Genomic DNA, 27,399 nt, shown 5'->3' on the forward strand with positions numbered 1-27,399 from the left:
AGCTAGGGTTACTGAGTTATGGAGCTTACTCAAACTCATGTCCATCAAGTCGGTGATGCCATCCAACCATCTCACCCTCTATTGTCCCCTTCTCCTCCCGCCTTCAATCTTTCCCAGCATCAGGGTCTTTTCCAATGAGTCAGTTCTTCACACCAGGTGGCCAAGGTATTGGAGCTTCAGCTTCAGCATCAGTCCTTCCAATGAATATTCAGAACTCATTTCTTTTAGGATGGACTGGTTGGATCTCCTTGCAGTCCAAGGGACTCTCAAGAGTCTTCTCCAACACCACAGTTCAAAAGCCTCAATTCTTTGGCACTCAGCTTTCTTTATAGTCCAACTCTCACATCCATACATGACTACTGGACAAACCATAGCTTTGACTAGACAGACCTTTGTTGGCAAAGTAATGTCTCTGCTTTTGAATATGCTGTCTAGGTTGGTCATAGCTTTTCTTCCAAGGAGCAAGAGTCTTTTAATTTTATGGCTGCAGTCACCATCTGCAGTGATTTTGGAGCCCAAGAAAATAAAGTCTATCACTGTCTCCATTGTTTCCCCATCTATTTGTCATGAAGTGATGGGACTGGATACCATCTTTGTTATTTGAATATTGAGTTTTAAGCCAACTTTTTCACTCTCACCTTTCACTTTCGTCAAGAGGCTCTTTAGTTCTTCGCTTTCTGCCATGTATTGTACCCTCTTTCCTCCTAATAGAAACACGTTACCTTTTTCATTACTTTCTGTCTTTATGGGAATTTTTTTCTGCTAAGCTGAAGGGCCAGGGCCCTTGTCACTGACCATTGGTCTAGTGGCTAGGATTTGGTGCTCTCAGCGCTGCGACCCAGCCTCAGTCTCTGGCTGGGAATCCAAGCCCCACTCCAAGCTGCTGCAGGCTGAGGTCACCAAAGGTCAGTTTCAAGTATCTTCTCTCATCCTACCAAATTATTAATTTTGTCCATGGAGTCCTTCATTGAACAGAAATCCTTAATTTGCTTATGTGATTGACAATCAATTTTTGCCTTAAAGTGTGTGCTTTTGAAGTTTTGTACAGAATGGCCTTTTTCTGTCCCCTTGGGTCTTAAGTATATTCGCCTACATTTTCTTCTATTAACATTAATGTTTTTACCTTTTACATTCAGGTCTGTAGTCCATTTAGAGCAGTGCTATCCAAATAGAAATATAATGTGAGAAACATATACAAAATTTTCTAGTAAACACATTTAAGAAACAAAAGGGAACAGTTGAAATTGTATTTAATATTTTTGAGATCCAATATAGCTAAAATATTGCAACGTATCATCAAATACAAATTATTGAGATGTTTTAAATTCTTTTTACCTTTGCAGTCTTCAAAAACCAGAAAGCATTCTACACTTACAGCACACCTCAGTTGGACTAGCCGGATTTCACACGCTCACTGGCTGCACGTGACTTGTGCCTGCCACACTGGTCAGCACAGATCTCGAGTTTGCCCTTGGAAGTGGGGTTAGGTAAGAATGCAAACATTTTCCTCTAAATAATTAATCCATTTTCGTCTGTCCCTATTTCCCCATTGATTTGTGGAGCCTGCATTATTGTATTTTTGTGCTCTAATCTGCCTCATATCCATCACTGCTCCATCCCATTCTCTCATCCTTCCTGGAACTTTCGTCCACTCGTTTCCGAAGGTGTCTCCCTTACGAGACTTAACTTCCTGACTTTATGCTTATCCTCTTCTATGTCCTGTCCTTAAGGATTCGTGGTAGCATCGGCTACCATGTGTATGTAAATGCTCAAACCATATTTTTATTACATCTCCACTCACTATGGCTGACTGCATTCTGCAGGACTGCTTCACTTGGCTGCCCTGTTTACGAGTTAAAACGCTAATTTCTCCACTGGTTTTTCACCCTAATACACATTTTTTTCCTTCTAAAATCTCCAATTATTGCTCTCTCTCCCAATGCCCAGGCTTGCCACCAAGGAGTGCATCCACCCAGACTCCCTGAGCACCCCACAGTGTGTGACTTTCTCTTCCTACCGTGGAGATCTCACAGTTATACCTGGAGAACAAAAGAAGGTGTCCGTGTAGTGCTGATGCCTCACGACAGTTTCAGCTATGTTATCACATGTCTGCTTTGAAGTACTGAGTCTGCTCTTCTTGAGAGAAAGTGGTAATTATTCTGTGAGCTGTCTGATCTACTACAGCTCATGTTTGGGAACTTTCTGGGCCTGCACACACCTGACCCTGTCTTTATCATGGCTGATGGGAGGGTCTGCTCAGCTAGGGCCCTTGCCCTACTATGCTAACGATGGGGCTGCTTTCCTGGAAAGATCTCTGAGCCCCGAAAATGGTTGTTTGTATATGGACGGGAAACAATGAAAGAGCAAAGCTTTTCCTATAGGAGCCCAAGGCAAATACTATTGCTCTGAAACCCTCAGTGGCCAAGCCAGAGACAGCGGGGAAAGTCATCTACTTTAATACCTCACTGGATCTAGAATACATTTTCCTGTGTGTTTGTTTATGCACTTAGGAGGTGCCTCATGGCTTCCCAGGGTGATACCCTTCTATTGGTCAGTGGATTGAGAACCTGAACTCCCTTGACCCCTTATTGGGGTCCTCTCCATCGAGACAGAAGGTGGGACCAGTAATCACTGCCTGTATGTTCCACTTTCCACTGTCAGGCTAAGCCGTGGCTGATACTAGGTTGTGACAGGGCTCTACTGCCTTCCTTTTTTTTTGTTTTTTTTTTAATATTTACTTATTTGGCTTTGCTAGGTCTTAGTTGTGACACATGGGATATTCAATCTTTGTTGCAGCATATGGGATCTAGTTCCCTGACCAGGGACCAAACCCAGGCCCCATGCATGGTGAGCATGGCGTCTTCGCTACTGACCCACTAGGGAAGCCCCCTGCCTTCCATTCTTTAAAACAGTTGGGAGAATCATGAGTGAAGAAAGTTGTGCACCACAGCAGCAGTCCTTCACTGCCTTCTAACAGGAATACTGCTTGTTAACGTCATGGGGATTTTCTCTGGTCTAAAAAGAGGCTTGACACTGGTCAACCCAGCAAAGTGGAGGTTATTACCATGGGGAAATGAGACCATGGTAGGGAGGCTCACAGAATAATGTGGTTCTTGGTGGGCTTGGATGCTGGTGGACACCTGACACACAGGAGATCTGGGCCAGAGGGAAGAACTTGGGCACGGCTAGAGAGGTTTGTGGTCAGGAAATCAAAGACACCCAGAGGCAGTAAGAGAAGCTGAGCTGTTTAATCACCTCCTTGGCCAGACTCAAGGCTGTGATTGGCCCCAGACAACTCACACTTGGAAGCTGTCGAGAGTTGCCGGAGATGGAGGGGCTGCTTGAGTCAGAGGACGAGGGAGGATGGGAAGGGGCAGCTTCAGAGTTTCTGAGCCGTCATCTGGCAATCTAGCCCCCAGGTCCTGCTTCCACTCTGAGAGGTTCCTGGCTGGTCCCCAGGGGCGAGGACTGGATGGCGTGCCCCAGCTGTGGTGGGAGAACGACCCTGGGCAGGGGAGCCATTCCCCACATGGCCTCGTAGAGGGTGTGGCGCTGCCTGCGCCCGTGGTGGGGACAGAGGCATAAGGCTGGGGAAAGAGGGGAGGGGGAGGAGTGGAATTGGGGGTTGCCTGGGCCCCACCACCAGTCTAGAATTAAATAGCAGAAAAGAAGGGTTGCCTTTGGGAACACTGACTTGTCCCCAGAGACAGTTCCTGGTGATGGGTTGACCTTGGCAACAGACCCTAGCAGCAGGCAGTTGTCCTGACAAGAGGGTGATCCTTGTCCACGGTCCCTGGCAGTTTCCTGGACAGAGGGAGGGAGCTGGCTTGGGAGTCTTGCCCCCAACTACTTGTTCTTCTTGAAGAAGCTGAAGCGCTTTTCTCGCTCTCGTTCTCTGCCATCCTTGCTGCGAAGCACGACAGGTCCCTCAGCCCCGGCCGGTGACACCGGGGGCATGGTCATGGCCCGGGTCATGCCTCGCGTGGCACTGGGCACCGCTGGCTCTTCAGGCTCTCCGGAGGCAGAGGACGCAGTGGCAATGGCTGCATTCACCACCCTCAGCCACGAGCTCATCTCTGCCTGCACGGGGCGCAGAAAGACACCTGGTCAGCTTGGAGGCTGAGCTACTGGCGGCTGTGGCTCGCGCTCAGTGGGGAAGGGTAAGAGAGGAGGCAGAGATGCCTGCCCCATCTGTCTGGAGAAAAAGACCCCTTTAAGGGAGGAAACATGTTTGGGCGCAGCCTTCACAAACATCCAGTTGGCACAACGTGGGTTGTCCGATATCAAAAGAGACACTTCAGACAAACAAAATGAGAGAGAGGTGAGGAAATAAAAGAGTACATCTGAATGGCTCCAAGGCAGCACGGAGGAAAGGGGGCATGGGGGAAGGGGATAGCTCACCTCATCCTTGGCCTGGAACAGATATTCCTTCCCATCTTGTAAGCTGTTGGGAAAGAGAGAAAACTCAGGGCAGAGCTGAGACTCTGACCGGCCAGCAAGACGGCCTTCTTGCCCAGAGACCAGACGGGAGAATGGGCCCGGATGCTCAAGCAGCTCCTTCCTGATTGGCTGCTGATGACGAGGGCACGCTCACTTCCGCCCCGGCCGGCTGGCAGGCAGGGGCAGGCCCAGAGGACCCAGAGACAGGGCAGTGCTGACACCTCTCCCCTGCAGGATACTGCTCAGCTTGTCAGGCCTGTGCCGTGGTGCTCCCGCTACCCTGTGTGTGAGCACAACCAGAGCCCCCGCCTCTCCCTCGTCGATATTGCTGCTCCCAAACGCCTGGCCCAGTGCCCTCGCGTCTGTATCACTGGGAGCCTCCCGCCTGCCCATTCCTACCCCAGCTTGAAGACATGCTTGCGCTTTCGATAATCAAAGGCCACGCTGCCCTGGGCCCTGGCCAGGCTGACAGGCACTTCTCCGTGGTACGGCACTCCTGCACTGGCTGCCTTTGCATCCTTGTAAAAGCCAAGGCTCCCGCGCCGCAGGACACAGTACACGTTCTGCCACGACCTGGGGGGTGGGGAACGTGGTGCAGGTGAGGAGGAAACGCAGGTGCCTGACCGGCCTTTGACGGGCCAGCCACCCTGGGAACAGCCTGGTGGTCCCAGGACTCCCAGGGCCACTCCTGTCATTGCTAAGTTGCTTCAGTCGTGTCTCTTTGCAACCCTATGGACTGTAGCCCACCAGGCTCCTCTGTCCAAGGGGATTCTCCAGGCAAGAATACTGGAGTGGGTTGCCATGCCCTCCTCCCAGGGGATCTTCCTGACCCAGGGATCGAACCCACCTCTCTCATGTCTCCTGCACTGGCAGGCGGGTTCTTTAACACTAGTGCCACCTTAGGCCCATCTTGTTTATAGTTTCCCGGCCCTCCCGCCCCCACCGAGGCCCCACACTGCTCCTGAGTCCTACCCCTTCCCCCAATCTAGGAAGAGGTTCTGGGCAAGCCTGTCTAGAATCAGGAGACGAAGGGGCCTCTACGCTGCGTGGCCAGACCCAGTACCTGTTGGCGGCCTTCTTGCCAAAGGCCTCCATCTCCTGTTTGCGGCACAGCAGCCCCTCCATCTGTTCCTGGGCGGAGAGCTCTGGACCTCGAGTGGGCAAAGTGGCGACCCGGGCGGACTCGGATGACCTGCTCTGGGGCATTAGCGGAGGGGTTGGGCCCCGTGTCCGGGCCTGCTTCTCTTCCCGTGGCCCGTTGGCCTCGTCCCCAGCACCGGATCCCTGTGGAGACATCTGGCTTGAAGGGTGTGAAGCTTGAAGTCCAGGAGCAGGTCTTCCCACCCCCATGTTTCCTGTGAGTCTCTGCCCTCTCCTGACCCCAGTGTCCCCACTGCCCGGCTCACACCCCTTTGTGTCCCTTATCTCCTAGTTATCAACACCCACACCCCCAGGAGTAACTCACAGGCCCTTCTGGGAGGCTGCCTTGCTCAAGTCTCTGCTGTTCTATCAGGGGCTGCAAGGAGAAGACGCTGTTAAGCAGACACGAGACGGGGAGGGGCTAAGATTCTGACAGGGTGCTTGGATGGGAGGACTCACCTGGGGGCCCTCTGCATCTGTGCAGACGCCGTTCACACTGGCTGGCAGGCGGGGGTGTGCTCTGGAACGGCAGGGGCGACAGAGAACGCTAAGTGGTGGGGTGGCTCTGGCTCAGCCTCCTTTTCCTCCCCCAGGTGTCCCAGCTCTCACCCGTCCCGGGGAGCAGCAGGGGCCGTGTGGCTGTCCACCAGGTGCCCTTTGGGTGGACTGGCCGGGGGTTCTGGAGGAGGGGGCAGCTTCCTCCGTTCCTCTTCCTCCCTCTTTCTTTTCCGCTCCTTCTCCTGTTCCTCCAGCTGCCAAGAAATTCTGAGGTCAGAACATAGAAGGTCCGGGGCATTGGGGAAAGCTGAAGTGTCTCAGCTCTGGTCTGACGAAACAGGAAAGATGGAGAAGAGGAAACCAGAAGAAGGTGGGGGTGAGGAGCCATGGGGGAGATGCTGTCTCTTAGTGGCACTCAGGGAAAATGATGGCTCCCAGAGGTTGAGGTGACCACAGGGTACCTTCAGCTCACATCTGGGAGAGCCTGGAGTAATGGGAAGAGGAGAAATGTCCTCTTCATGCAGGAGAGTGTGCAGGGCCTGGGGCAGAGGGAGGGGGCCGGTGTTCCTGGGGTCCTGGTTGCCCTCACCGCTGTGAGCTTCTCCAGCGCGCTGAACCGCTCCTCCCAGGCCACCGCGGACTTCTGGAAGGCCTCATGCCGCTTGATGAGGCTCTCGACTTCATCAACTGTGCAGCCCAGCTCAGCGCTTCGCACCAGTGGTTCCTGACTACACAGCCAAGCCTCTGCCACACCTGCGTCTCTCCCGAACACCAGCACCTCCAAAACTGCAGGGGGGTCGGGTTGCAGAGAGGTGGCAAGTCAGAGTGGGCAACGGCAGGGCACTAGGGCTACAGCAGCTTTGGGAACAGGGCCACCGAGAAGGACACCACCCCAGAGCAGGAGCTCAGGGCAGAGCTAGGCATGCCCGGGGCAGGGCTCTTGGGTTCCACGCCCAGGATTCCTGGTCTCACCTACTCTGGAAACTACAGGGTACAAGGCCCCCTGGTGCTCCCCCCAGGGCCCAGAGCCCCCGACTGGTTTTCTACAGCGGCTCACCGAGCTGCAGCCAGTCCATTTTCTCCTGCCACTTGTCAGCTGTCTCTTGACGCCGTGCCTGAAGCTGAGACAGCTTCTCTGAGATCTGGGGAGGCAGAGATGGGAATTAGCATTCAGCAGGACCTTTCCGGGGCCCCTGGGGGTCTTACTAATGATATCTTTTTTTTAACTGTTTATTTTGTATTGGGGTATAGCTGATGAACACTGTTGTGGCAGTTTTGGGTGAACAGCAAAGGGACTCAGCCACACATACACGTGTATCCATTCTCCCCCGAACCCCCCTCCCATCCAGGCCACCACATAACATTGACCAGAATTCCACATGCCATATAGTAAGTCCTCACTGGTGGTTTTTTTATTTCAAGAGGCAGACAGAAAAATCAAATGGGGAAATCCCTGAACAACCCTGAGGGGACGGTGAAAAGTTTCAGCACAGAAAGAATGAGAAGAAGCAGGAAGACTCTGAGGAGAACCTAGCATTCAGGCCTCCCCGGTGAGGGTGACTGGCTCTGCCCAGGCCTCACCCACCTCCTCTGCCGCATAGTGGCTCCTGGCCAGCAGCCCCTGCCCCATGTCGACACAGGAGGAGAAGCGGTCGGCCCTGGCCTCAATCTCGGCCTTGATGCCTTGGTGGTTCTTGATGACCAGGTCTGCGGAAGACACGTCCCTGGGGGCACAGAGACTGCATCACCTGCTGCCCACCACCCTCTCCCAGCCACGAACCCGTAGCCCTTGGAGGCAATCAGGCACTGTGGGTCTCACCGGGGCCGCTCCTGGGCGTCCATCTGCAGGTTCACCCCGTCCATCCACAGCATCAGCTCCCGGACGGCCTTGAAGAAGCGGAACTTGTCCGTGGTGTCCAGCAGCAGCTGGCGGCGGGCAGCAGAGCTCCCCTGAAGCTGCGCCCAGGCCTCAGCCACGGCCTGCATGTGGCGGCCGATCTCCTCGGCCTTGTCGCCGGCATAGGCCTTCTGGAGCCGGTGGCCGTCGTCCTGCACCTGCTGGACCTGCAGGGGCCCGGGTCAAAGTTAAGGCAAGCTGGGAGACTCCGAGGGGCTGCAGCCCCCCTTGGCCCTGGCCTCTGCTCTTCACCTCCTGCCCAGTTCACCAGCTGGGGAAGCAGGGGGAGGGGTAGGGTGGGAGTGAGGGGGCCACTAGGAAAGATGGGGGCTGGTACTCAGAGTCAGCCCTGTCACATGCTGCCCTGTGGAGCCCTACTGGGGGGCCTGGGCTTAGCCTGGGGGTCAACACTTTAAAAGGGCCACTAGCTAGTTGAGCTTTCAGAAGCCTGTCCAGCACGTGGAGGACCTCAGAGATTGCTAGAAGGAGATTTTCAACCTAAAGAAGGGACTTGGGTGAGGTGGGTCCTCCTGGGTTTAAATGGCTGGAGGAAGGATCTGTGCTTATTTTTTGTAGGGCTAATGCCTGAGTGGGAGCAACAGATGGATTTTAGTACAAAGGGAAGAATCTTCTAGCTCCTGGAACCATTTGAAAATGTCATGGGGCCGGACTTCCCTGGTGGTTAAGAATCCACCTGCCAATGCAGGGGACCTGGGTTCCACCCCTGGTCCGGGAAGGTCCCACATGCCGTGCTCTGCAACGAAGAGCAGCCCCCATTTGCCACAACTAGAGAAAGCCTGCACTCAGCAACAAAGACCCAGTGCAGCCAAAAATAAAAATAAATTAAAAAAAAGAAAATGTCACGGGCCCTCAAAGAGCCTTGTCACTCCAGGTGTGGACATGGTAGCTAGATGTCCCCTGGCCAGAGATGGTTCCCTGGAAGCATTCTAAGCGCATCCCTATGTGGCCCTGCAGGGCATGCCCACCCTCCAGTACCTCCGCCACATTCCCCACCGAGTGTTCTCTAAGACACCGTCGCCCCCACCCACGCTTGGGTCAGACCTGGGCGCTGAGGGCCTGGATGTCGTGCTCGAAGGCACAGTGTCGGCGCTGCAGGGCCTCGGCGGCATTGAGGTCCCGGCCGGTCCCGTCGGGAAGCTGCTGCTGCTTGTGCTGCACGCGCGCCAGTGCTTGGCGCGCCCCGTGCAGGAAGCGCTGCAGCTCGTGTGCGGCCGCCAGCACCTGGCCCCGCGTGTCCAGCAGCTCCAGCAGGTCAGCCCAGGCCTCGTTGAGGCTGTCCTTCCACTCGGCCACCATGGCCCGGGCGGCGTGGCCCCCGGCGATGAGCCCGTTGGCCAGCGCGTTGGCGCCATCCACGCGCTCCTGGCCGATGGTGCTCGTGTCCCGCGAGAACTCGCGGAATTTGTCCCGGAGCATCTGGTGAAGGAAGCCGTTGCCCGGACAATGCTGTGAGGCTGGAGGGAGTGGTACCTACCTCGGGGGCGGTGGGGGGCAAGTCCTTTCACACTGAAAACCCACTTCTCGCCCTGGGCCACTTCAGTAGGGCCAAGTTGGTGAGCAAAAGCAACTGGTACCCATTGACCCCGCATTTGACGGATGCCCCCAGCCTCCAGCCCCCAGTAAAGGGGTGCTTGAAACCTTTAGTCTTCTGACAAGGATACCCTAAGTACGGTCTGTATTTCTGCACCAGTGAGGGTTCCAACCCCCACCCCAAAACCATGGAGAGGAACCTCACGCCCCCTATACTGCTGAGTTCTGTTGGAAAAGAGTGACTGGTCACTCTCCTCTTGCCCACGTCTATGTGCAGTCCTGCCTCCTCCTCTCTGCACAATTTTTTGAACGAAATACCTCGAAACTCAACGAACAGCGTCTGCAGCCCCTGGTCTTTCGCCCCTGCCCCTTGGGGCTCCACCCAGGATGAGGCGCTAGCCCTCCCCCCGGAAGCCCACGTGTGGCTGCCGTCCTCCCTGCACTCACAGTCACGTGCTCGTAGTCCTGGCCCAGCTCATGCGAGGCGGCCACCACCTCACGCTCCTGGATCCACTGCTCCAGGTCGTCCAGCTCCCGGCGCAGCTGGCACAGCCGGAGGTGCTCCTGCAGACGCTCCCGCCGCTCACCCGCCAGTTCCTTCAGGCCGGCGTACAGCTTGTCCACCTGGGCCTGGCGGATCGACAGCCGGGTGCTGCGAGGCGTGGAGAGGACGCACCGCTCTGACCCCTGGCCTAGCCCGTGGAGTCCTGGCCCTCTTGGCCCCGCAACGACTTGACATATCCCCACTTCCCCAGCTTTCTAGATGGTTCTGTACACACACAAGTCAGAAGGCTCTGCAGTACCCTGGCCTTCCTGAACCTGGCTGCCCACTCCCCCTCCCCCTCCTCCCCACCCCTGCCCCCAACAGCCCCGGGGACTGGCCCCCTTGCTGCCTGCTGTACTCGCCTCTCTGGATGCTCGTGGTCAATCATGTCTTGGCTGCTGGCTGCCAGCTGGTGAATGGTCTGGGCATAGTCGGCCAGGGCTTGTTCCAATACCTGATGCTTCTTCACCTCCGCCTGGGCGCTCAGCTCGTCCTGGGGAAGGGGACAGGGGCAGCAGGGGGTAAGGGTCGGGGGAGGAAAGACGCAGCCTGAGCTCTGCCCCGGCTCTCACCTTGGCCTTCTCCTGGCCCATCATGTGTAACTCCTGCTCGCCCATCCAGGCCTCAGCCTCTGCAGCATCGCGGTAGAACTGCTGGGCCCGCAGGGCCTCCTCCAGTCGCTTCCCTCGCAGCTCCAGCTCATGGCCCAGGCGCTTCCACATTTCCTGGAGCTCCGCCAGCTCAGGGCCTGCTGCTGCCGCGCCCAGAGTGCGCTGCCGCTCCGTCAGGTCCGCAATCCGGGGCTCATGGCCCTGAATCTCCTTCTGCAGCGTCTGTCCGCAGCAACAGAGGAGATGCTGCAAGGCTTGCTGAGGGAACCCCCTCACCCTACACTTACTCCACACAAGCCCCTCTTCACACTTCTGCTTCTCATCCTCCCTGAGTCCTCTTCACTTCCCCTCTTTTCTGGCCCAAGGATGTGACGAAGGTGCCCCTTCAATCCACAGGATCTACTACTAGGGGAACCCACCCTCCTGAGGCGAGGAAAGGAGACCCACTGAAGTCTCAGATTATGCCCAGCATCAGGGGCAGCCAAGGAAACCCCAGGTCTCAAGAAAACAAACTTTTCGGACTTCCCTGGTGGTCCAGTGCCTAAGCCTCAGTGCTCCTGATGCAGGGCGCCTGGGTTCAATCCATGGTCAGGGAACTAGATCCTACATACTGCAACTAAGAGTTGCAACTAAGACCCCAGGGCAGCCAAACAAACAAACATTCAAGTCTGAGGAGGCTCTTGGGACCCCTTCTTTTGCCTTTAGGCTCTGCCTCACCTGGTTCTTCTTCATGAGGAGCTGGACACTGGGCAGGTCCTTGCCGTGTTCCATGGAGCTAGCCATGGGTAGCCGCTCCGTCACCCACAACTGGATGAGAAAGAGGAGGGGTCCGTGGAGGTCCGGAGGGCAAAGTAAGAGCCAGGGGTTGGCTGGGAAGGGGTTCCCGGTGGAAGGTTTTCCAGGGCTCTGGTTCTGGGGGAAGGGGCCTAGAGGGTATCCCTGGGTGTTGCTAGAGGGTTGACTTCCAATGCCCAAGGGAAGAAACAACAGAGCGCTGCTGGCACTCACCCCCAGCACCCAGCAAGGAGACAGAAAGCCAAAGGTAGGGGGCCGTTTACCCCAATGGAGACTCTAACCCGGTCCCAGGTCCCGGAGACTCACGATCTCATCCTCCACGTCCCGGTGGAACTGGTGCTGCTCGCGGGAGGCCTGCAGGCGCCGGCAGCGCTCCTCCATGGGCTGGCACAGGGCCCTGAACTTCTCCTCCACTGCCCTCGAGGTCCTCTCCACCTCCCCCGCACCCTGGTCTTCCTGGGCCAGCGCTTTTGCCTGCGCCTGGATCGCCTCCACCTCCTTCTCTCGCACAGCCATCTCCCTTTCCAGCATCTGCCGACCGGAAGAGGAAGCAGATGTTAGCACCGTGCTTCCACCTTCAAAGTCAGCGGAGACACTAGTCTATATCAAGCTGATCATGAATTCTTATCGATACAGCTCAATCTAGGGAGAGTATCTCTTCCTGGCCTACATCAATGGATCTCAAACTTCAATATATCTAAGAATCCAGGGGGTGTGATATCTGTGCCAGTAATCAACTTATGGTCTCTTGGTCTTCTCCAATCCATCTCAGTTTCAAGTACACCTTTGCCCATTTTGAGTCTTGGAACCTGACCCTGTAAAGATTTTTCCTTGGTCAGCTGGTGCAGTACTAGGACTTGTCCATAGAGGGCGCCAGAGGGACACCACTAAGAAAAGGCGAGGCATGGGCTTCTATTTATGGTTCCAGCCTGTTTTTCTTCTAGCTCCTATAGCATGAAGTATAGGCGACCCGGTGGCTCTTACCCCACAGCAAGTTTTGCTGGCATCCCAGTGCCATGTCGTCCAGCTTTGGCCTGCCAGCTTCAGACCTCTCTGGTTTATGATACCCCAGCAAATTTCTATGCCATCCAGCTGGCCTGTGCCTTCTCCAATAAGGTCTGAAACTCAGCCTTGGGGTAGGGGGAGGGCATCTCAGTCCTTCCTGGGGACCCCCTCCCCAGTCCTAGGGACACAGCTCTTCCCTACATTTGCTATTCCTGTATTCATCAGAGCAGGGATCAGCAAACCCTGTCCCCTGCCTGTTTTTGTAAATAAAGTTTTATTGGCACACACCACACTTCTTTTACACATCACCTGTGGCTGCTTTTACCCTACAAGGACAGAGTTGAACAGTTACGACAGAGACTTTTGTTGTTGTTGTTTAATCACTAAGTCGTGTCTGACTCTTTGCGACCCCATGGACTGCAGCACGCCGGGCTTCCCTGCCCTTCACCATCTCCGGGGTTTGCTTAAGTTCATGTCCACTAAGTCAGTGATGCCATCTAACCATCTCATCCAACAGAGACTGTATGACCCTTAAAACTCAAAATACTTGATTTGTTTGGATTTTCCCAAAACATCTTAGAGAAAGCAGGACAAACTTTTTGGCCAACCCAATATCATTTGGTCATTTACAGAAAAGTTTTTTTCTGACCCTTGCTTTGGAGTTCTTTTTACCTCATTGGGAGGTAACCACCTTTTATTAATTAAGAGTTCTTTCCCCTAACATTTCCTTGTTCAAGTTAGAATGTGCCGTCCGTCTCCCAACTTTACTCTGACTGACACACATTCCTAGAGATTCCAAAACTGGTGACCCATGGAAATTGCTTTGAGAGATGCCTGTTAAGATGTTGTCTGTGAGGCCTGGGAATGGCCTCGTGAATCTCAAGAGCTACTGACTCCCATCTCCTCTTTTGCCGTTCACCAGCCCCACCAAAGGCCCACGGCATACCTGCTGCTTCTTGAGCAGGATGTTGACGCTGGTGAGGTCCTTGCCATAGTCATCCGAGTGCAGCTGGGCCTGCAGGCTCTCCAGCCAGCTCTCCAGGGCGGAGCAGCTCTGGGCAAACAGCTCAGCTCGGTTGGCATCAAAGAGGCTGCGGGCTTTGGCCTGGGTGGTGGTCTCCAGCTCGTCCCAGCGCCGGTGCAGGTCCTCCAGCTTCTCCCACACCAGAGCTTTCAGCTCTGGCTTTTCCAGAGTCAGCTCCCGCCCTTCCTGGGTGTGCGACAAGGAAGGGGTCAGTGTCAGAATTAGATGCCACTGAACTTCACGGGCCAATAGCAGAAAGAGATCCAAAGGACAGCAGAGACCTGAAGTGAGGGCAACCACACCAAGTTCCTGGGTGTTCTCCAAGCTTCCTAAACGTCCCTACCCTCGCTGCTGAGTAAACCCTCCTGCCTTCTTCAAGGTCAGACCTTGTCTTGGTTCAGAGGCCATTGCACTCTCTCCTTATTGTGAGTTCCAGTGTCCCATGGTGCTTGTGGTTCCCAGTGGCACAGTGCACATCCTTTCTGCTTGGGGACTTTGGTTTCTGGAAAGGTGAGGGCGGCATGGTGTGGTCTGCATGCCAGGTGGCCTGGATGTGCCAAGGAGTTACTGCCCCCCAAAGCAGCCCTCAAGCAGTGACAGGAAATTGGTGGATGAATATCAGGCGTGCTTGCTTTGGCTGGGATAACTATGTCTGTTCCACATGATGTCCCAGGTGTCCCATGAGGACTGAGCGCCAGGTGCCCCCTGGGGTCACTGGCATGGTAGCGAACCCTTCGCTGACCGCCTTCCCTTCTCCACCTCGTCTCCCCACCCCTTACTGGCTTCCCTGGATCACCTCTCATGGAAGTGGCTTGCGCTGGAAGCCTTGTTACTCGGTAAACAGAGCTGAGACACTGCCTTCAGGCTGTTTTTCATATGCTGCCAGGATGAAGAGCGCCAGAGCCAAGCTCAGCTGGGTGACTTCACCAACCCTCAGCACAATGCTCTTGTGCAGTCCTTATGTGGTGATCGGGGTTTTTCATGTCCCAGCCCACTTTCACCTCCATAGCCCCTTCATATATCCTGTGCTCCTGCCAGAAGGACTTGCATCCTTGCCCCCATACAGGCGTCCCATGTCCACACCCCTGGTTTCCGGTTTCTCTACCAAGAAACATCTTTCCCCCAACATCTCTGCCTGTACAAATTCTACCCATCCTTCATGAACTTCCCTGCAGGCTCCTGCTTCTAGGATTCCCACATCTCTCTCCTTAGCTTATTGGGCTCTCTCTGATTACATTCCTTATGTTCTGCTTTAGGTTGAATTTAGCAGTTTATGTACACATCTCAGATCCTGGCTCCAGCGTCATTCCTTGAGGGTGGAGCATGCAGTGGAATCACCTTTGTTCCCCTTCAGTGGCTAACACCAGGCCTTGCACTAGGCCTAGCACCAAGTAAATATTTGCTAAACAAATGAAAAAACCAGATCCACACTGGTCTCTTCCTCTTCCCAACCGTCACGCCCTTGAGGGAAGGAAAGCGTCTTTTTGTGTACCTTGCAGTACCTAGCAGAGCGCTGAGCACACAGGATGTTGTCCAGGAATACTCGCTGAGTAGAAATTAAGTTTTACCTGTGCTCAGCTCTTGAGGAAGAGCTGGGTGTGGAGACCAAGTGCCAGGGAAGCAAGACTCTAAAGCACAGTTGACAAACTGTGGCCCAAGAGCCAAATCTGGCCCACCACTTGTCTTTATAAATAAAGTTTTATTGGAACTCAGCTGCGCTCATTCATCTATGTATTCTCTTTGGCTGCTTTGTGACACTGGCAGAGTTAAGCAGTTGCAGCAGAAACTAAAATATTTACCACCTGCCCCTTTTACAGAAGTTTGCTGACCCTGTTGAAGAGTATCATCCTCTTCTGGACCATGAATAGATATCATGTTGACTCAAAGCTGCAGGCTGCGTAGTGTCTGACTCTTTGTGATCCTATGGACCACAGGCCACCAGGCTCCACTGTCCATGGAATTCTCCAGGCAAGACTACTGGAGTGGGTTGCTGTGCCCTCCTCCAGGGGATCTTCCTGACCCAGGGATGGAACCTGTGTCTCTCATGTCTCTTGCATTGGCAGGCGGATTCTTTACTACTAGTGCCACCTGGGAAGCCCAAGCTGCAGGCTGGCTCCCTGCTGATTTGTCCTTTTTCAAAGTTTTGGAGTCACTGGCCCATAGGCCTAAGACATTTGTCCTCTAGACCTTGGAGGTTTGGCTCCTAGGGCTCCATGATCTCTAAGCCCGATACTGAAGCCGGGACCCTCCCCTGCTCGGCGGCTGGGATGCTGACGGGAGGAGGCCCTGGACACTCCCTTCTTGCTGCTGCCATCCCCTCACTCACCTTGTCCACCTTGTCCAGCCAGTCTTTGTTGGCGGCCAGCTCGGCCATGAACGCCTGGTGCTTCTGCCACTTCGTGTGCAGGTTGCGGGCCTCATCGTAGGACACGTCCTGCGCTGTCAGCATCTTCTCGTCAATCCAGAGCTTCAGCTGGCCAGGGCGGCGAGCGGGGATGGAGGAGGGCAGAGAGCATTTCAGAGGGAGGGAAGCATGAGGCCAGAAGGGGCGAGGGTGCGTTGGGGAGCTGGGGGACGGGGAGAAGCCAGGCAAGGGTTCACTTGCTCAGCTCACACTGCAGGGGCCTGATTCTAGGCTCAGAGAGCAAGAGTGCTGTGGGCAAGGGGTGGCCAGGGAGTGTCAGAGGTGACATGGGGGCAGGGAGCTCCACCTCGTGACAGTCTTGTAGGAAGTGCTGCTGCTCTCGGTTGTCCCGAAGACGGCCCAAAAGCTGCTGCACCGCTTCTTGATTCTTCTTGTGTCTGTAACGACAGGACTTTGTGGAGCCCTTGAACTTGCTCTGAAAGGGTTACGACCCTCTAATTCAGCAGTCCCCAACCTTTTTTGGCACCAGGGATTGTTTTTGTGAAAGACAATTTTTTTCCACGGACCAGGGTGGGGGCGGGGGATCGTTTGGGGATGATTTAAACACGTTACATTTCCTGAGCACTTTATTTCTATTTTTATTGCATTGCTGCACCTCAGATCATCAGGCATTAGATCCTGGAGGTTGGGAACCCCTGTTCTATCTAACCTAGATGCTTTCGGTCCTCCTCCTATGGGGACAATACCTTCCAGGAGAACCACGTGACAACCCAGGGATCCTGAGGTCCAGTGTCTAGCCACCTTCGGGGGCTTCATTTCACCCCAGTGTCGGGGAGACAGAACTTCTCCACCCAGAAGCTCTGCAACCACTTGGTTCTTCCTTCTCTAGGTTTGGTCAGCTCCTGACCCCCATCTGTAGATCTGAGTGCTGTGTTCATCCCGTTTTCACTTGGTTCCCTTTAGGGGCCCCCAGCTGCCCACCATCCTCACCGTACCTCCTCTCCACCGAGTCTGCCTTCTCTTGGATCTTCTCGGCATGGACGTTGCCTTCTGATACCAGCTGGCGTCCGGCTTCCAGGAGACCACGGATCCGCTCACCATTGGCATCCATGGTGCTCATGAAGTCTTCCAGTTTTTTAATGGTGGCATCAGCTGCCTGGAGGGTCCCTGGCATCTCCGTGTGAGACAAGACATATTCCTGTGGGAGGGGAGACACTGAGCTCACTGCCCAGCTTCCCAGAAGGAACCTCCGAAAGGCAGCCATCTGAGACATGGATGCTGCCCGGGGTGGGGCAGGAGACTCTGGCTCAGAGACAGAGGGATGGTGCTGATTATGTGGAAGTCTCAGAAGGTTAAAAGGGAGCTGGGCTGGAGTGCCTTTAATGCTCCAAATCCTGCCCCATCTTATTTATAGCTGCTGTTTACATTTCCTTAATAGTTACGACAAGCTAGGTTTTCTATTTTTTCTTATGTCAGTTTGGTCAAGTTACATTTACATCTCTCTTTTTTTTCATTCCCTTTCTTTTGGGGGGGGCCACACCTCATGGTATGTGAAACTTTCCAGACCAAGGATCAGACCTGTGCCCCTTGCAGCAAAAGTGCAGAGTCTTAACCACTGAACTGCCAGGGAAGTCCCTCACCCTTTTGGTCATGTTCCCCCTGCCCATCCTGTTTGCTCAGCTATTCCACCTGCTGCCATTTCTCTCCCCATACATCACTCCTTCACATCCCCCTGACCCCTATTTCCCACTTCGTCCTGGTTGGGACGTTGCCCCCCGGACTCTTACCTGACTGCTGAGTACGCCTTCAGCCTGGCGAGCATCCCGCAGGAAGCCCTGGAAGCCATGGGCCTGGGCCAGGCGGCCTTGCCGGCTCTCCCACATGCGGCCCAGCTCCTCCCAGCCAGTTCCCAGTGCTTCCAGTCGCTGCCGCAGGAAGAGGCACTGGGGATCAGCCTGGTCCCGGGTCACCTCCTCACCCACGGCCCGCAGCCGGCTGTACTCGCTCCGGGCCCGTTCCACCTCTCCCCGCAGGGCTGCGTGTTGGGCCAGGAGGGCCTCGGCTTCAGGTAGGGTGGCTGGTCCTTCTTCAGAGGCCACGGAGGTCTGCGTGCGGCCGAGCCAGGCCTGGAAGTCATCCAAGCTGCGCAGGAAGTCCTGCAGCCGCCGCGCCTCACCCAGCGACTCCTCTCGCCGCCGCATGGTGGCCCTGAGGTCCTCCCAGCCGGCCTGCACCTCTCCAAGCCGGGCGTTGATGGCAGGGGCTTGGGCGGGGTGGCCAGCAGCCAGGGCATTTGCCTCTCGGGTCAGTTCGCCCACCCGGGCAGCGATAGCCTCCAGGTCCCGCTCGGTGCCAGCCAGCTTGCGCTGTAGCGCCAGCACACCGGCCAGGTCGTTACCCAGGCCCTGGGTGGACTCAATGACCTTGGTCTTTTCTCTCATCCAAGCTTGTGTCTCCGTGCACTCTAAGTGGTAGTTCTGGATGCTCAGGGCTGACGTCAGGGCTGCTTTCTTGCCGTCCGCCAGGGATCGAAACTGCTGCCACCTGAGGGCCGAGGGGGTGTCTGGAGTTGCTCAGCTTCCCTGCCCTGTCCAGGTGTATTCTACAGCCTCTTCCTGCTTCTCTCTCCCTTGATTTATGCTACCATCTGCTGTTTGCAGAGGCTGCTCCCCGCCTGTCTGCCCTCAACTCCTTGTCTGTCCCCAGTCCAGGCCTCAGCCTCTTCAAACGACCTTTTTTTGGTGTTGCTGTCTAATCGCTGTCATGTCTGGCTCTTTGTGACCCTATGGACTGTCGCCTGCCAGGCTCCCCAGCCCATGGGACTTCCCAGGCAAGAATACCGGAGTGGGTTGCCATTTCTTTCTCCAGGGAATCTTCCTGACCCAGGGATCGAACCCGCATCTCCTGTATTGGCAGGTGAATTCTTTACCACTGAGCCGCCAGGGAAGCCCCAGGCAACTTTTAACCCATTTCCATCTCTTTCATCACCAGCCCCCTTCCCCTGGACATATTCCAGATGGCTTTCTCTCCTCATCTTTAGCCTCCATCTCATCTCTACCGAGCTCCCTTCCAGCTGCCATCCTGTAAGCAGCATCCTTTCTCACCCCACCTGTGGTTGAGCTGCTTCTGGGTGTTGACAATGCTGTCCTTCCCTGGTGGGTTGGCCTTCAGCAACTGTTCTGCGATGTCATTCACGGCAGTAATTCGCGCAGCAAGTGCGTTCATTTCGGGCTCCAGGGTCTCAAACCTGATGAGTGGAAGAGCTGGAGGTGAGCAGCAGGAGGCAGCGGTGCACTGGGCCACCTCCATTCGGTGCCCAAGAGAACTCCTCTCTGTCAACATGAGACTTATTTATAGGGGCCTCTGCGTCTCTTCCCTACACAGTTCACAGCATCTGTGGATCATTAGCGCGAGTGGGAGCCCCCCCTGCTGCTAATCAACTAGAAAAACTGTCACCTCTAGAGCTGCTCAAAAACGTGGTGAAAATTAAAGGTCAGGAACAGCCGGACAACACGTCAAACTAACCCCTAGCAGCGGACCTTACCCTTCAGCACAAGCTCCCTTATTCCTCCTGGGATTTACCCCTTAGCTGCCTACCTGGGTCCCACCTTACTAATATGTGTTAAAAGATGGACTGACAACTAAAAAAAATTTAAGTGATAAATATGTGAAGTGTTTCTTTCCCCAGAAACATTTCATATTTTCCTAGAGCAGATTCTGCAAATGGGTCAGATAGTAAATATTTGGGGGCTTTCCTGGTGGCTCAGATGGTAAGGAATCTGCTGCAATGCTAGAGACCCAGCTTTGATCCCTGGGTCAGGAAGTAAACATTTTCGATTTGGTGAACCATTTGATCTTTCTCACATGTATTCAGCCAGGCTGTTTTTAATGCTAAGGCAGACACAGGGATGATATGTAAATGAATGGGTATGGCCATGTTCCGATAAAGCTTTATTTACAAAAACAGGCAGAGGCTCGAATTGACACAGGGGTGGTACTTTCCTGACTCCTGGCAAGGGATATCTTGAAAACAACAAGAAAAAAAATCTTTCATTATATTTTAAACACCACCAGAAAATCTGACTACAGTTTGAGTAGTAGATGACATCAAGGAATTCCTAATTTTGTTTTAACTGATAATGGTATTGTGGGTGGTTCTACGAGAAAAACATGCTTTCTAAATTTTAAGATTTCTTATTCTGTAAATAAAGCTACTTTATGAGAGATGAATCTGTGTCTCTGTCTAAAAGGCTTATAACTTCAAAGCCTAAGCTATTTTAAGTCTGCACATAAGTGATAAAACAATTTACTCATATCACAAACTTCTTAGTCCCTGGAAAGTACAGAGGTGAAACGTTCCCATTGGGGATTTGCTTTTGAAAAGAAAAATCAGTCTAACAGAGCATGATGCTGATGATATTGAATCTGGCTGAGTCTGTTGAATAAGGTTTCTATTTCTGAGTATGTTTAACATTTTTCATTAAAACCAAAAACAGACGCCTGTTAAGACTCAAAGTGGGGTAGCAGGAGCAGGCAGGTTATGGCGGGACGTCACCCCACACGCTGGCCCCCAGCTCACAAGGCCAGTCTGGAGGCGGGGTGGAGGGGCAGGGGGCAGGGGGCAGGGGGCAGGGCACCTACCTCTGCTGCACGACCTCCAGGTCCTCCAGGCGCTCGGGCAGGGCGAGCCCATTGAGCCACTGCTCCTTCTCCTCCACCCAGAGCCCGCAGGCCCCGGCCTCGCTGAGCATGGTGTAGAGCGCCAGGGCGGCCTCCAGGGCGCGGGCACGCTCGCCCGCCCGGGCCCGCAGCTCCTCATAGTGCCGCTGCAGGGTGGGCACGCGGCCCTGCACCTCAGGCGCGCGGCTCAGCGCGGGCGGCAGGGCCGCTGCCTGCTCCCTCAGCGCGTCCAGCGTGGGCCGGTGGCCCCGGATCTCTTCCTCCAGGGCCCGGTGCTGCCGGGCCAGGGCCTGTGTGGAGAACTCGTCGTGCCCCAGCTCAGGGCTGGACACCAGGCGCAGCGCATCCACCAGCCAGGCCTCCATGTCGTTGGCGTCCGCCTGAAACTGGTAGAGGCTGGCGGCCTGGGCGAGCCGCTGGGCCCGCTCCTCCGCCAGGGCTTCCAGCCGCTCCCACTGGGCTTGGAGCTCGGCGGTGCGGGCGGCCGCCTGACCGGCCCCAGGGTGGCCCTCGGCCACTAACTGCTGGCCCTGCTCCAGGGTGAGCTTCAGGGGCCCCAGGCGGCCGCTCATCTCGCCCCGCAGGGCGGTGTGCTTGTTGAGCAGGCGGAGGACGCCGGTCAGGTCCCGGCCGGTTTCCTCCGAGGCCAGGAGGTGCTGCTGTTCCCGCACCCAGGCCTCGGCCTCGCCCACCTCCCAGAGGAAGCGCCAGAGCCGCCGGGACTCCTCCAGCCGGGCCCTGCGAGCCGCTGCCAGTTCGCACAGCGACTCATAGCTCTTCTCCAGGGTGGCCACCCGCTCCGACACCAGCTGGGGGTCACAGGGTTTGTACTCTGCAAAGGTCACACCAGAGGGCCAAGAGCTGTGGCCCAGCCCTCTGCCTCCTGTGTGTACCCCCCAGTTCCAACCCCACCACCCCACGCTTCTCACTCTGCCACCCACAAACCACCCATCACCTTTCCTGGCCCCGGGTTCTTCCCATCTTGCTGCCTCGGCTCTTACTGTCCTCCTTCCCAGCCCCTCTCTTTCCCAGTCCCTTCCCCCGCTGTCACCTTTCCCGGGGTCGCAGAAGCGCAGTGCAGAGGCGCTGACCGCCCGCACCCTCTCGGCCTGCACGGCAATGTCGGCTTCTACCAGCTCATGCAGCTGCAGCAGGTCCTCCACTCCCGTCAGGTGTTTGCCCAGGTCCTGGGACTGCAGCCGGCCCTGTGGGGCATGCCAGGCATGTTGATGCCCATCTGAGAGCTGCACGGTTCCCTCTGAGCCGAGGCTCTTGCCCCGCCACACACACGCGCGCGCATACACACACACGTGCTCACCTCATCCTGTCTTCCAAGGATCAACCGCACAACCCGACTCTCTGGGCAGCTCCACTTGATCGCACCCACGTGAGCATGCCTGCTTCCGTCCGTCAGCCCTCACTCACACACATAGGGACCCCCTGAGCTCTGTCCTGGCACCCTGGCCTCTGCACTCAACTCCCCTCCTGTGGAACGACTTTCTTACTAAATCCTGCTCCAGGAATCTCTGCGCTGACTCATTTTCTCGGCCCCAGAATTATCCCCGCCCTCCTACAGTCACGGCTCCATCCCCAGCCCCCCAGCGAGATTGTCTCTCCAGGCCTATCCATGTCCCCATCTCTCGCCTGGATCACTGCAACAGCCTCAGACTGGTCTCTCAGCTCCCACTCTGGCTGCCCACAGCCCTTCTTCAAATAGCAGCCAAAGTGACATTTTAAAAAATGTGAAAATGCAGAATCACGTCTCTCCTCCTTTTCAAAACCTTCTAAGCACCTTCAGTGTTCCATGTTACTCTGAGTAACATCCAAACTCCTTGACCAGGCCTGTGAGCCTTAAGTGAGCTGGCTACTTCCTCTCTGACCTCATCCCCTGTACCCCCCGCCCCCGGCCCCTGTTCTTACAGTCCCTGAGGGCCTCCTTTCTCATTGGAACATGCCACGCATGAGCAAGCCCAGGGCCTTTCTGTTCCTTTGGCCTGGAACATTCTTTCCTCAGAGCTCCCTGTGCTGGCTCCTTGGGACACTCTGCTCTCAGCTTAAAAGACATTTTTCAGGGAGGCGTTCCTGGACCACTCCATCACATGGCCTGTTGCTGTTTCCTCATAGGTTTCACGCCCAGCTGCTATGTTGTTTACGGACGGGCCAAGGGTTTTATCATCAGTCTCCTCCCCCTGGAACGTGAGCCCCATGAGGACAGGGAGCAGTCTGCTTATCTAAACAGAGGACAGGGCCCCAAACTGGTGCACACTCTGCAAAGACCTGGCTGAGCAGCTGAGGGAACCTGCTCATCGCCACCCCCCAGCACAGTCCTGACCGTCTCGGCCCGACTGCAGCATCCGCGGGTACCTTCATCTCTTCCATCCAGTCCATGAGGTACAGCAGGTCCTGGAACACCTTCTGCAGCTCCAGGTTGAGGAGGAGCCTCTCCCGCCGGGCGGCCACCATCTGCCGCAGGAAGTCCCAGAGCCGCGCCACGTTGTGCTGCCGCGCCGCGATGCGCTTGATGTCATGGTAGTGCTCGGCGGCCAGCTCTGCGGCCACGGCGTCCACCGCCTGCACCCGGCCGCTGTAGGCCACGATGTCCGTCTCAATGGCTTCGTGCTTCCGCACTGCTGCCTCCACAGCGGCCAGCTCCAGGCCGAAGTTGTCCTGGGGCAGGGGCAGGGAGGGAGGTCTGAGGGCTGGGGGCCACCGCTCTGCTCACCCCCTCCCCCCCCCAGAGCAAATTGCAAGACGCCAGCTCCAGGAGGTGGTTCTAGGCGTCCCGTCTGTCCCACCCCATCCTGGCTCATCAGCCCTATTCCAGTTCAAGCCTCCAGTTCCCGGGTTCTTGGTCTGCTCATCTGAGCCATGGAGTTCTTGTTTCATTAGCTCCCCACGTGGCAGGGCTATTTATCCACCTCTGTTTCTCTCACTCCCTATGTCTCCAGACCTGCCTGGGCGGGCCAGGAGCCCCTGCGTCCTACCTGAGACACCAGGCGCTGGTTCTCGCTGAGCCAGGTCTCCCGCATGGCGGCCTTGCGGTCGAAGCGGGCGGCCAGCTGCTCCAGCTTCTCCTGGCGGATGAGCTCTGTGCGCAGGGCCAGCTCGCGCTCGTGCTCGGCTTTCTCGAGCCGCTCCCAGGCCTGTGAGGTGGAGACCTGGTTAGCGCTGAGGGGCCAGGGCTCAGGAAGCGAGAGAGGGGAGGGCTCACGGGGCTGAGGGGGGTTGAGGGGGGGCGAAGGGTGGGTCCAGGGCAGCTCGGTCGAGTGGGTCTGTGGAATGCAATCAGATGCCTGTGCAGGGAAGTGTGAGGAGCCGGCCGGGTGGCGGCAGTGCCACGGAGCCACGTGAGAAACACGTCTGCTGGGGACAGAGACGGGAGGGGCGTGGGGACGAGTGGAAATCGCTGGACTTGACTGTGGTGGTGGGACTGCGGGGTCAACCCTGTTACTTCTGTTAATCTTATGTTGTTTGTGGAAAAAAAAAAAAAAAGAAATAAAAGTAGGGCCAGAGAGCTGGGGACATGCTGATCAGGATAAGCGACTGGGATCGAATTTGCATAGAGAGACAGACGGAGGCAGAGGTCATGGGAGTTCCACCTGCCATGCGGTGGTGGTGGGGCAGCCGGGCTGAGGGTTCAGGCAGGGACAGGAGGGGCTGCGGCTGAGGGTGGGTTGCCCGGGACACGGAAGGGAGGCTGTGGACCTTGTTGATGTCGGAGATGAGCCGGCCCTCACGGGGCGTGTAGACCTTCTGGTTGTTGGCCCGCAGCTTGCTCTGGATGGTGAAGAGCAGCACTTCCAAGTTCCCTTTCTCGGTGAACCTGAGGCAGGAGGCCAAGTCGGGTCAGAGGCAAAGCCCTTGAGGGGCCCGGGGTCTCTTTATGTTTCAAAATGAAGTGTCTTGTGTTGCTTTCCTTCTCGTAAAAGCTTTTTGGGAAAGCCAGAAAATCCTGACAAAATCCTCGTTTAAAGAGAACCTAACTTTATTTATTATTTTTTAAGGATTTGCTTTAATTAATTTATTGGACCGTGCTGGACTCCAGTTCTTTAGCTGCGGTGTTCGAACTGTTAGTTGTGGCATCTGGGATCCAGTTCCCTGACCAGGGATAGAACCAGGCCTCCAACATTGGGACCATGAAGTCCTAGGACCATCAGGGAAATCCCAAGAACCTAATTTTAAAACCACTAAAAACTACACAGACACAAGCACCGTCACCCTTGGGCATGCAAGTCTGCAGATGGGATCATATGAGAACCACAACTAACGTTTGTTGAGGACTCACGCGCTGACCGCCAGGCCCTGCTTTCAGGCTTTGCACACATTAACTCGTTTAGTTCTCACTACATGCTCTCATAACCCTCATTTTCTGATGAGAAAACCGAGGCACAGACAGGCTAAATAAGATGCCCAGCGCTCACCAGCGCTGGATGGCAGAGCTAAGATTTGAACTCAGGTACTCTGAACCTTGGTCGCTTAACCCTTTGCTCTCTGCCGTCTTCTATTATGTCTCATGAACTCTTTTCAGGTCAAGAAACACGTTTCTTCAATATTGTTTTCAGTGGCTGTCCCATGACTTATTTTTCTTTTACAAAGGTCACCTTCATGAACATCTTTGAAGCTACATTTTTGTTTAATGCCCATAAGCGGACTTTCTGGGTCAAAGGGCACCTCAAATCATTCCCCGGAAAGCACAGAAAGGGGTGTTTCTGTAATAATACTAGTTTTGGAGCCAAAACACGTTAACTCCGAAGGAGGTCGCAAGTTAAAAATAGAAGTTTTAGCATGTTCTGTGTAGAATTGCCTTCAACAGTCAACTGCTAAAATACATAAATGGTAAGAACCTGTGCAGCACGCAAGTGACAAGCCACACTCCTGTGCTGCCAGCAATGACAGGTCCAATGCCCCCTCCTTAAACTAGGATTGGGTTGTTGCAACAGCCAGACCAATCTTATCTGAGCGGACTGCACCAGCTCTATGTACTACAGCAATCATTTCCATAGCATGATTTCGTGTAATGGATAATTTTTTTTTTTTTTTAATTGCTTTGGTGCTGCTCCTGGGACTCTGAGCTGGGGGAATGAGCATCCACTGAATTTCTGTGTTGCCAAATTTCCCTCCCAAAAGGCCCCCCTGATTTAGGCTTCCTGTGTGTGAGCGCAGCTCAGGGCAGGCCAGCCGAGGCTGGGGGAGGCCCAGGGACACCTACTTGGGTGGCTTCTCCACGGTGCGGTAGGAATTGAAGGACTGGAGCTGGTTCTGGACTCCGCTCAGGGAGTTGGCCAGCTGCCGGTCATTGAGGGTCACGATGGTCTGCTCGATCCACTGGAGCAGCTCGGAGGCCAGGCATTCATACTTCTCCACCAGGCGCTCTGCCTCCATGGCGTGGTCCAGCACCTGCGAGACCATGATGTGGGGTCAATGGCCCAGTCCTCCCCTGCTCCTGCTTCAGAGGAGCAGGACCCCAGGCCAGGCCTCCTCCGGCCTGTACGCCCACCAACCCTATGCTGGAGTGTACCTTCCCAATTCTTTTGCCTTCCACAGCCAGGGCTTTCATCTTGGAGAAGTAGTGGTAGTAAGTAGCCACATAGGTAATAATTGATTTCTCATCTGGTTGGTCCACATTCACATCTGAGAAAAAGGACCACTCAGGTCAGATGGAGATTAGAATCCTGCCTCCCAGAAGTAGGCCCACAATCTGAATCACGTACTCCAGTCCCAATCCCAATCACTTACTCCCCTCCCAGTCCCACGAGGTTATCTCTCCAGCTCCCTTCAGAGCAAAAATGACAGATTAACCATTTGGACTAAAAGGGCATGAAAAGCTAACTTTTTTTCTTCAAGAAACAAGCAGAGAATAAAACCCAGATGCCCAAAGAGACTTTTACCCAGTTTTCCCAATGGGGAGACCAAAAGGAGTTGCTTGGAGGAAGAGAGACAAGAAACAAGAAAAGAAACAGCATTCCCACTTGGGGATGGATCATGGGCTTGTGGCTGGAAAAATGTCTAAGAAGTCATCCAGTTTAGGGGCACCAAGACAGAAGGTACGAATGAAGCCTTATAACCTGGGATGTCCAGAGGGATGGACCCAGGGAGCCCTGGGAGCAGGGACAGAGGCCAGTTCTCAGGGCCATCTCAGGACACAGGCATGTCTATTTCTTCTTCTCTTTTAATTAAAAAAATAGTTTTTGGCTGCACCTCACAGCATGCAGAGCTTCCCTGATTAGGGATCAAACCCTCATCCTCTGCAGTGGACGAAGCAGCTTAACCACTGGACCACCAGGGAAGCCCCCAGGTATGGCTATTTCTGACCCCAATCTCAAAGTTCAGTTGTGGGCTCAGGACGTGAGTGTCCTTCAAGCCACACTAAGTTCTACCTCAAGGACACCAAGGCTGACTATGACTTGAAATCTCCAGGTTCTCTTAAGTAGGCCAGACTGTATCCTACCTCCAGGGAAGACTATGAGACTAGAAGCCCTCCTGACCACCCTGGCCAACCCATAGGCAGGTGGGAGCTGTGGAAATCATCTCAGAAAGTTACAGGACACTAGACTTTACTCCCACGTTCTTTATCATCGCTATGCTTCTCAAATGCTCTCCAAGGAACCTTGTGTTCGGCCTGCTTCAATCACTGCTGCTGCATCGCTTCAGTCGTGTCCGACTCTGTGCGACCCCATAGATGGCAGCCCATCAGGCTCCCCTGTCCCTGGGATTCTCCAGGCAAGAGTACTGGAGTGGGGTGCCATTTCCTTCTCCAATGCACGAAAGTGAAAAGTGAAAGTGAAGTCGCTCAGTCGTGTCCGACTCTTAGCGACCCCATGGACTGCAGCCTGCCAGGCTCCTCCGTCC

General features: G+C 55.0%; 1 protein-coding gene across 1 annotated transcript in view; it reads right to left on the bottom strand.

Annotated features, from left to right (window-relative positions):
* Positions 1 to 3,575: 3,575 nt before the first annotated feature.
* The window catches only part of SPTBN2 (spectrin beta, non-erythrocytic 2), a 29,968-nt gene continuing 6,144 nt past the window's right edge, over positions 3,576 to 27,399 (bottom strand). Inside the window, exons 7-36 of the mRNA XM_052661834.1 lie at positions 26,069 to 26,181; positions 25,760 to 25,947; positions 24,256 to 24,373; positions 23,535 to 23,693; positions 22,915 to 23,217; positions 21,602 to 21,755; positions 20,512 to 21,382; positions 18,980 to 19,117; positions 17,658 to 18,414; positions 16,866 to 17,068; positions 16,217 to 16,307; positions 15,832 to 15,978; positions 13,428 to 13,691; positions 11,783 to 12,007; positions 11,399 to 11,488; positions 10,643 to 10,903; positions 10,433 to 10,563; positions 9,974 to 10,178; positions 9,038 to 9,412; positions 7,898 to 8,142; positions 7,664 to 7,802; positions 7,136 to 7,220; positions 6,668 to 6,864; positions 6,190 to 6,332; positions 6,040 to 6,100; positions 5,906 to 5,956; positions 5,504 to 5,724; positions 4,840 to 5,013; positions 4,402 to 4,444; positions 3,576 to 4,080 (exon numbers count right to left, since the gene is read on the bottom strand). Coding sequence (XP_052517794.1) covers positions 3,847 to 4,080; positions 4,402 to 4,444; positions 4,840 to 5,013; positions 5,504 to 5,724; positions 5,906 to 5,956; positions 6,040 to 6,100; positions 6,190 to 6,332; positions 6,668 to 6,864; positions 7,136 to 7,220; positions 7,664 to 7,802; positions 7,898 to 8,142; positions 9,038 to 9,412; positions 9,974 to 10,178; positions 10,433 to 10,563; positions 10,643 to 10,903; positions 11,399 to 11,488; positions 11,783 to 12,007; positions 13,428 to 13,691; positions 15,832 to 15,978; positions 16,217 to 16,307; positions 16,866 to 17,068; positions 17,658 to 18,414; positions 18,980 to 19,117; positions 20,512 to 21,382; positions 21,602 to 21,755; positions 22,915 to 23,217; positions 23,535 to 23,693; positions 24,256 to 24,373; positions 25,760 to 25,947; positions 26,069 to 26,181 — 6,386 coding nt within the window. The 3' untranslated portion in view covers positions 3,576 to 3,846. The remainder of the gene's footprint in view (positions 4,081 to 4,401; positions 4,445 to 4,839; positions 5,014 to 5,503; positions 5,725 to 5,905; positions 5,957 to 6,039; positions 6,101 to 6,189; positions 6,333 to 6,667; positions 6,865 to 7,135; positions 7,221 to 7,663; positions 7,803 to 7,897; positions 8,143 to 9,037; positions 9,413 to 9,973; positions 10,179 to 10,432; positions 10,564 to 10,642; positions 10,904 to 11,398; positions 11,489 to 11,782; positions 12,008 to 13,427; positions 13,692 to 15,831; positions 15,979 to 16,216; positions 16,308 to 16,865; positions 17,069 to 17,657; positions 18,415 to 18,979; positions 19,118 to 20,511; positions 21,383 to 21,601; positions 21,756 to 22,914; positions 23,218 to 23,534; positions 23,694 to 24,255; positions 24,374 to 25,759; positions 25,948 to 26,068; positions 26,182 to 27,399) is intronic.

Source organism: Budorcas taxicolor, chromosome 25 (genome assembly GCF_023091745.1).
Source record: "Budorcas taxicolor isolate Tak-1 chromosome 25, Takin1.1, whole genome shotgun sequence".
In the NCBI taxonomy this organism is placed as follows: domain Eukaryota; kingdom Metazoa; phylum Chordata; class Mammalia; order Artiodactyla; family Bovidae; genus Budorcas; species Budorcas taxicolor.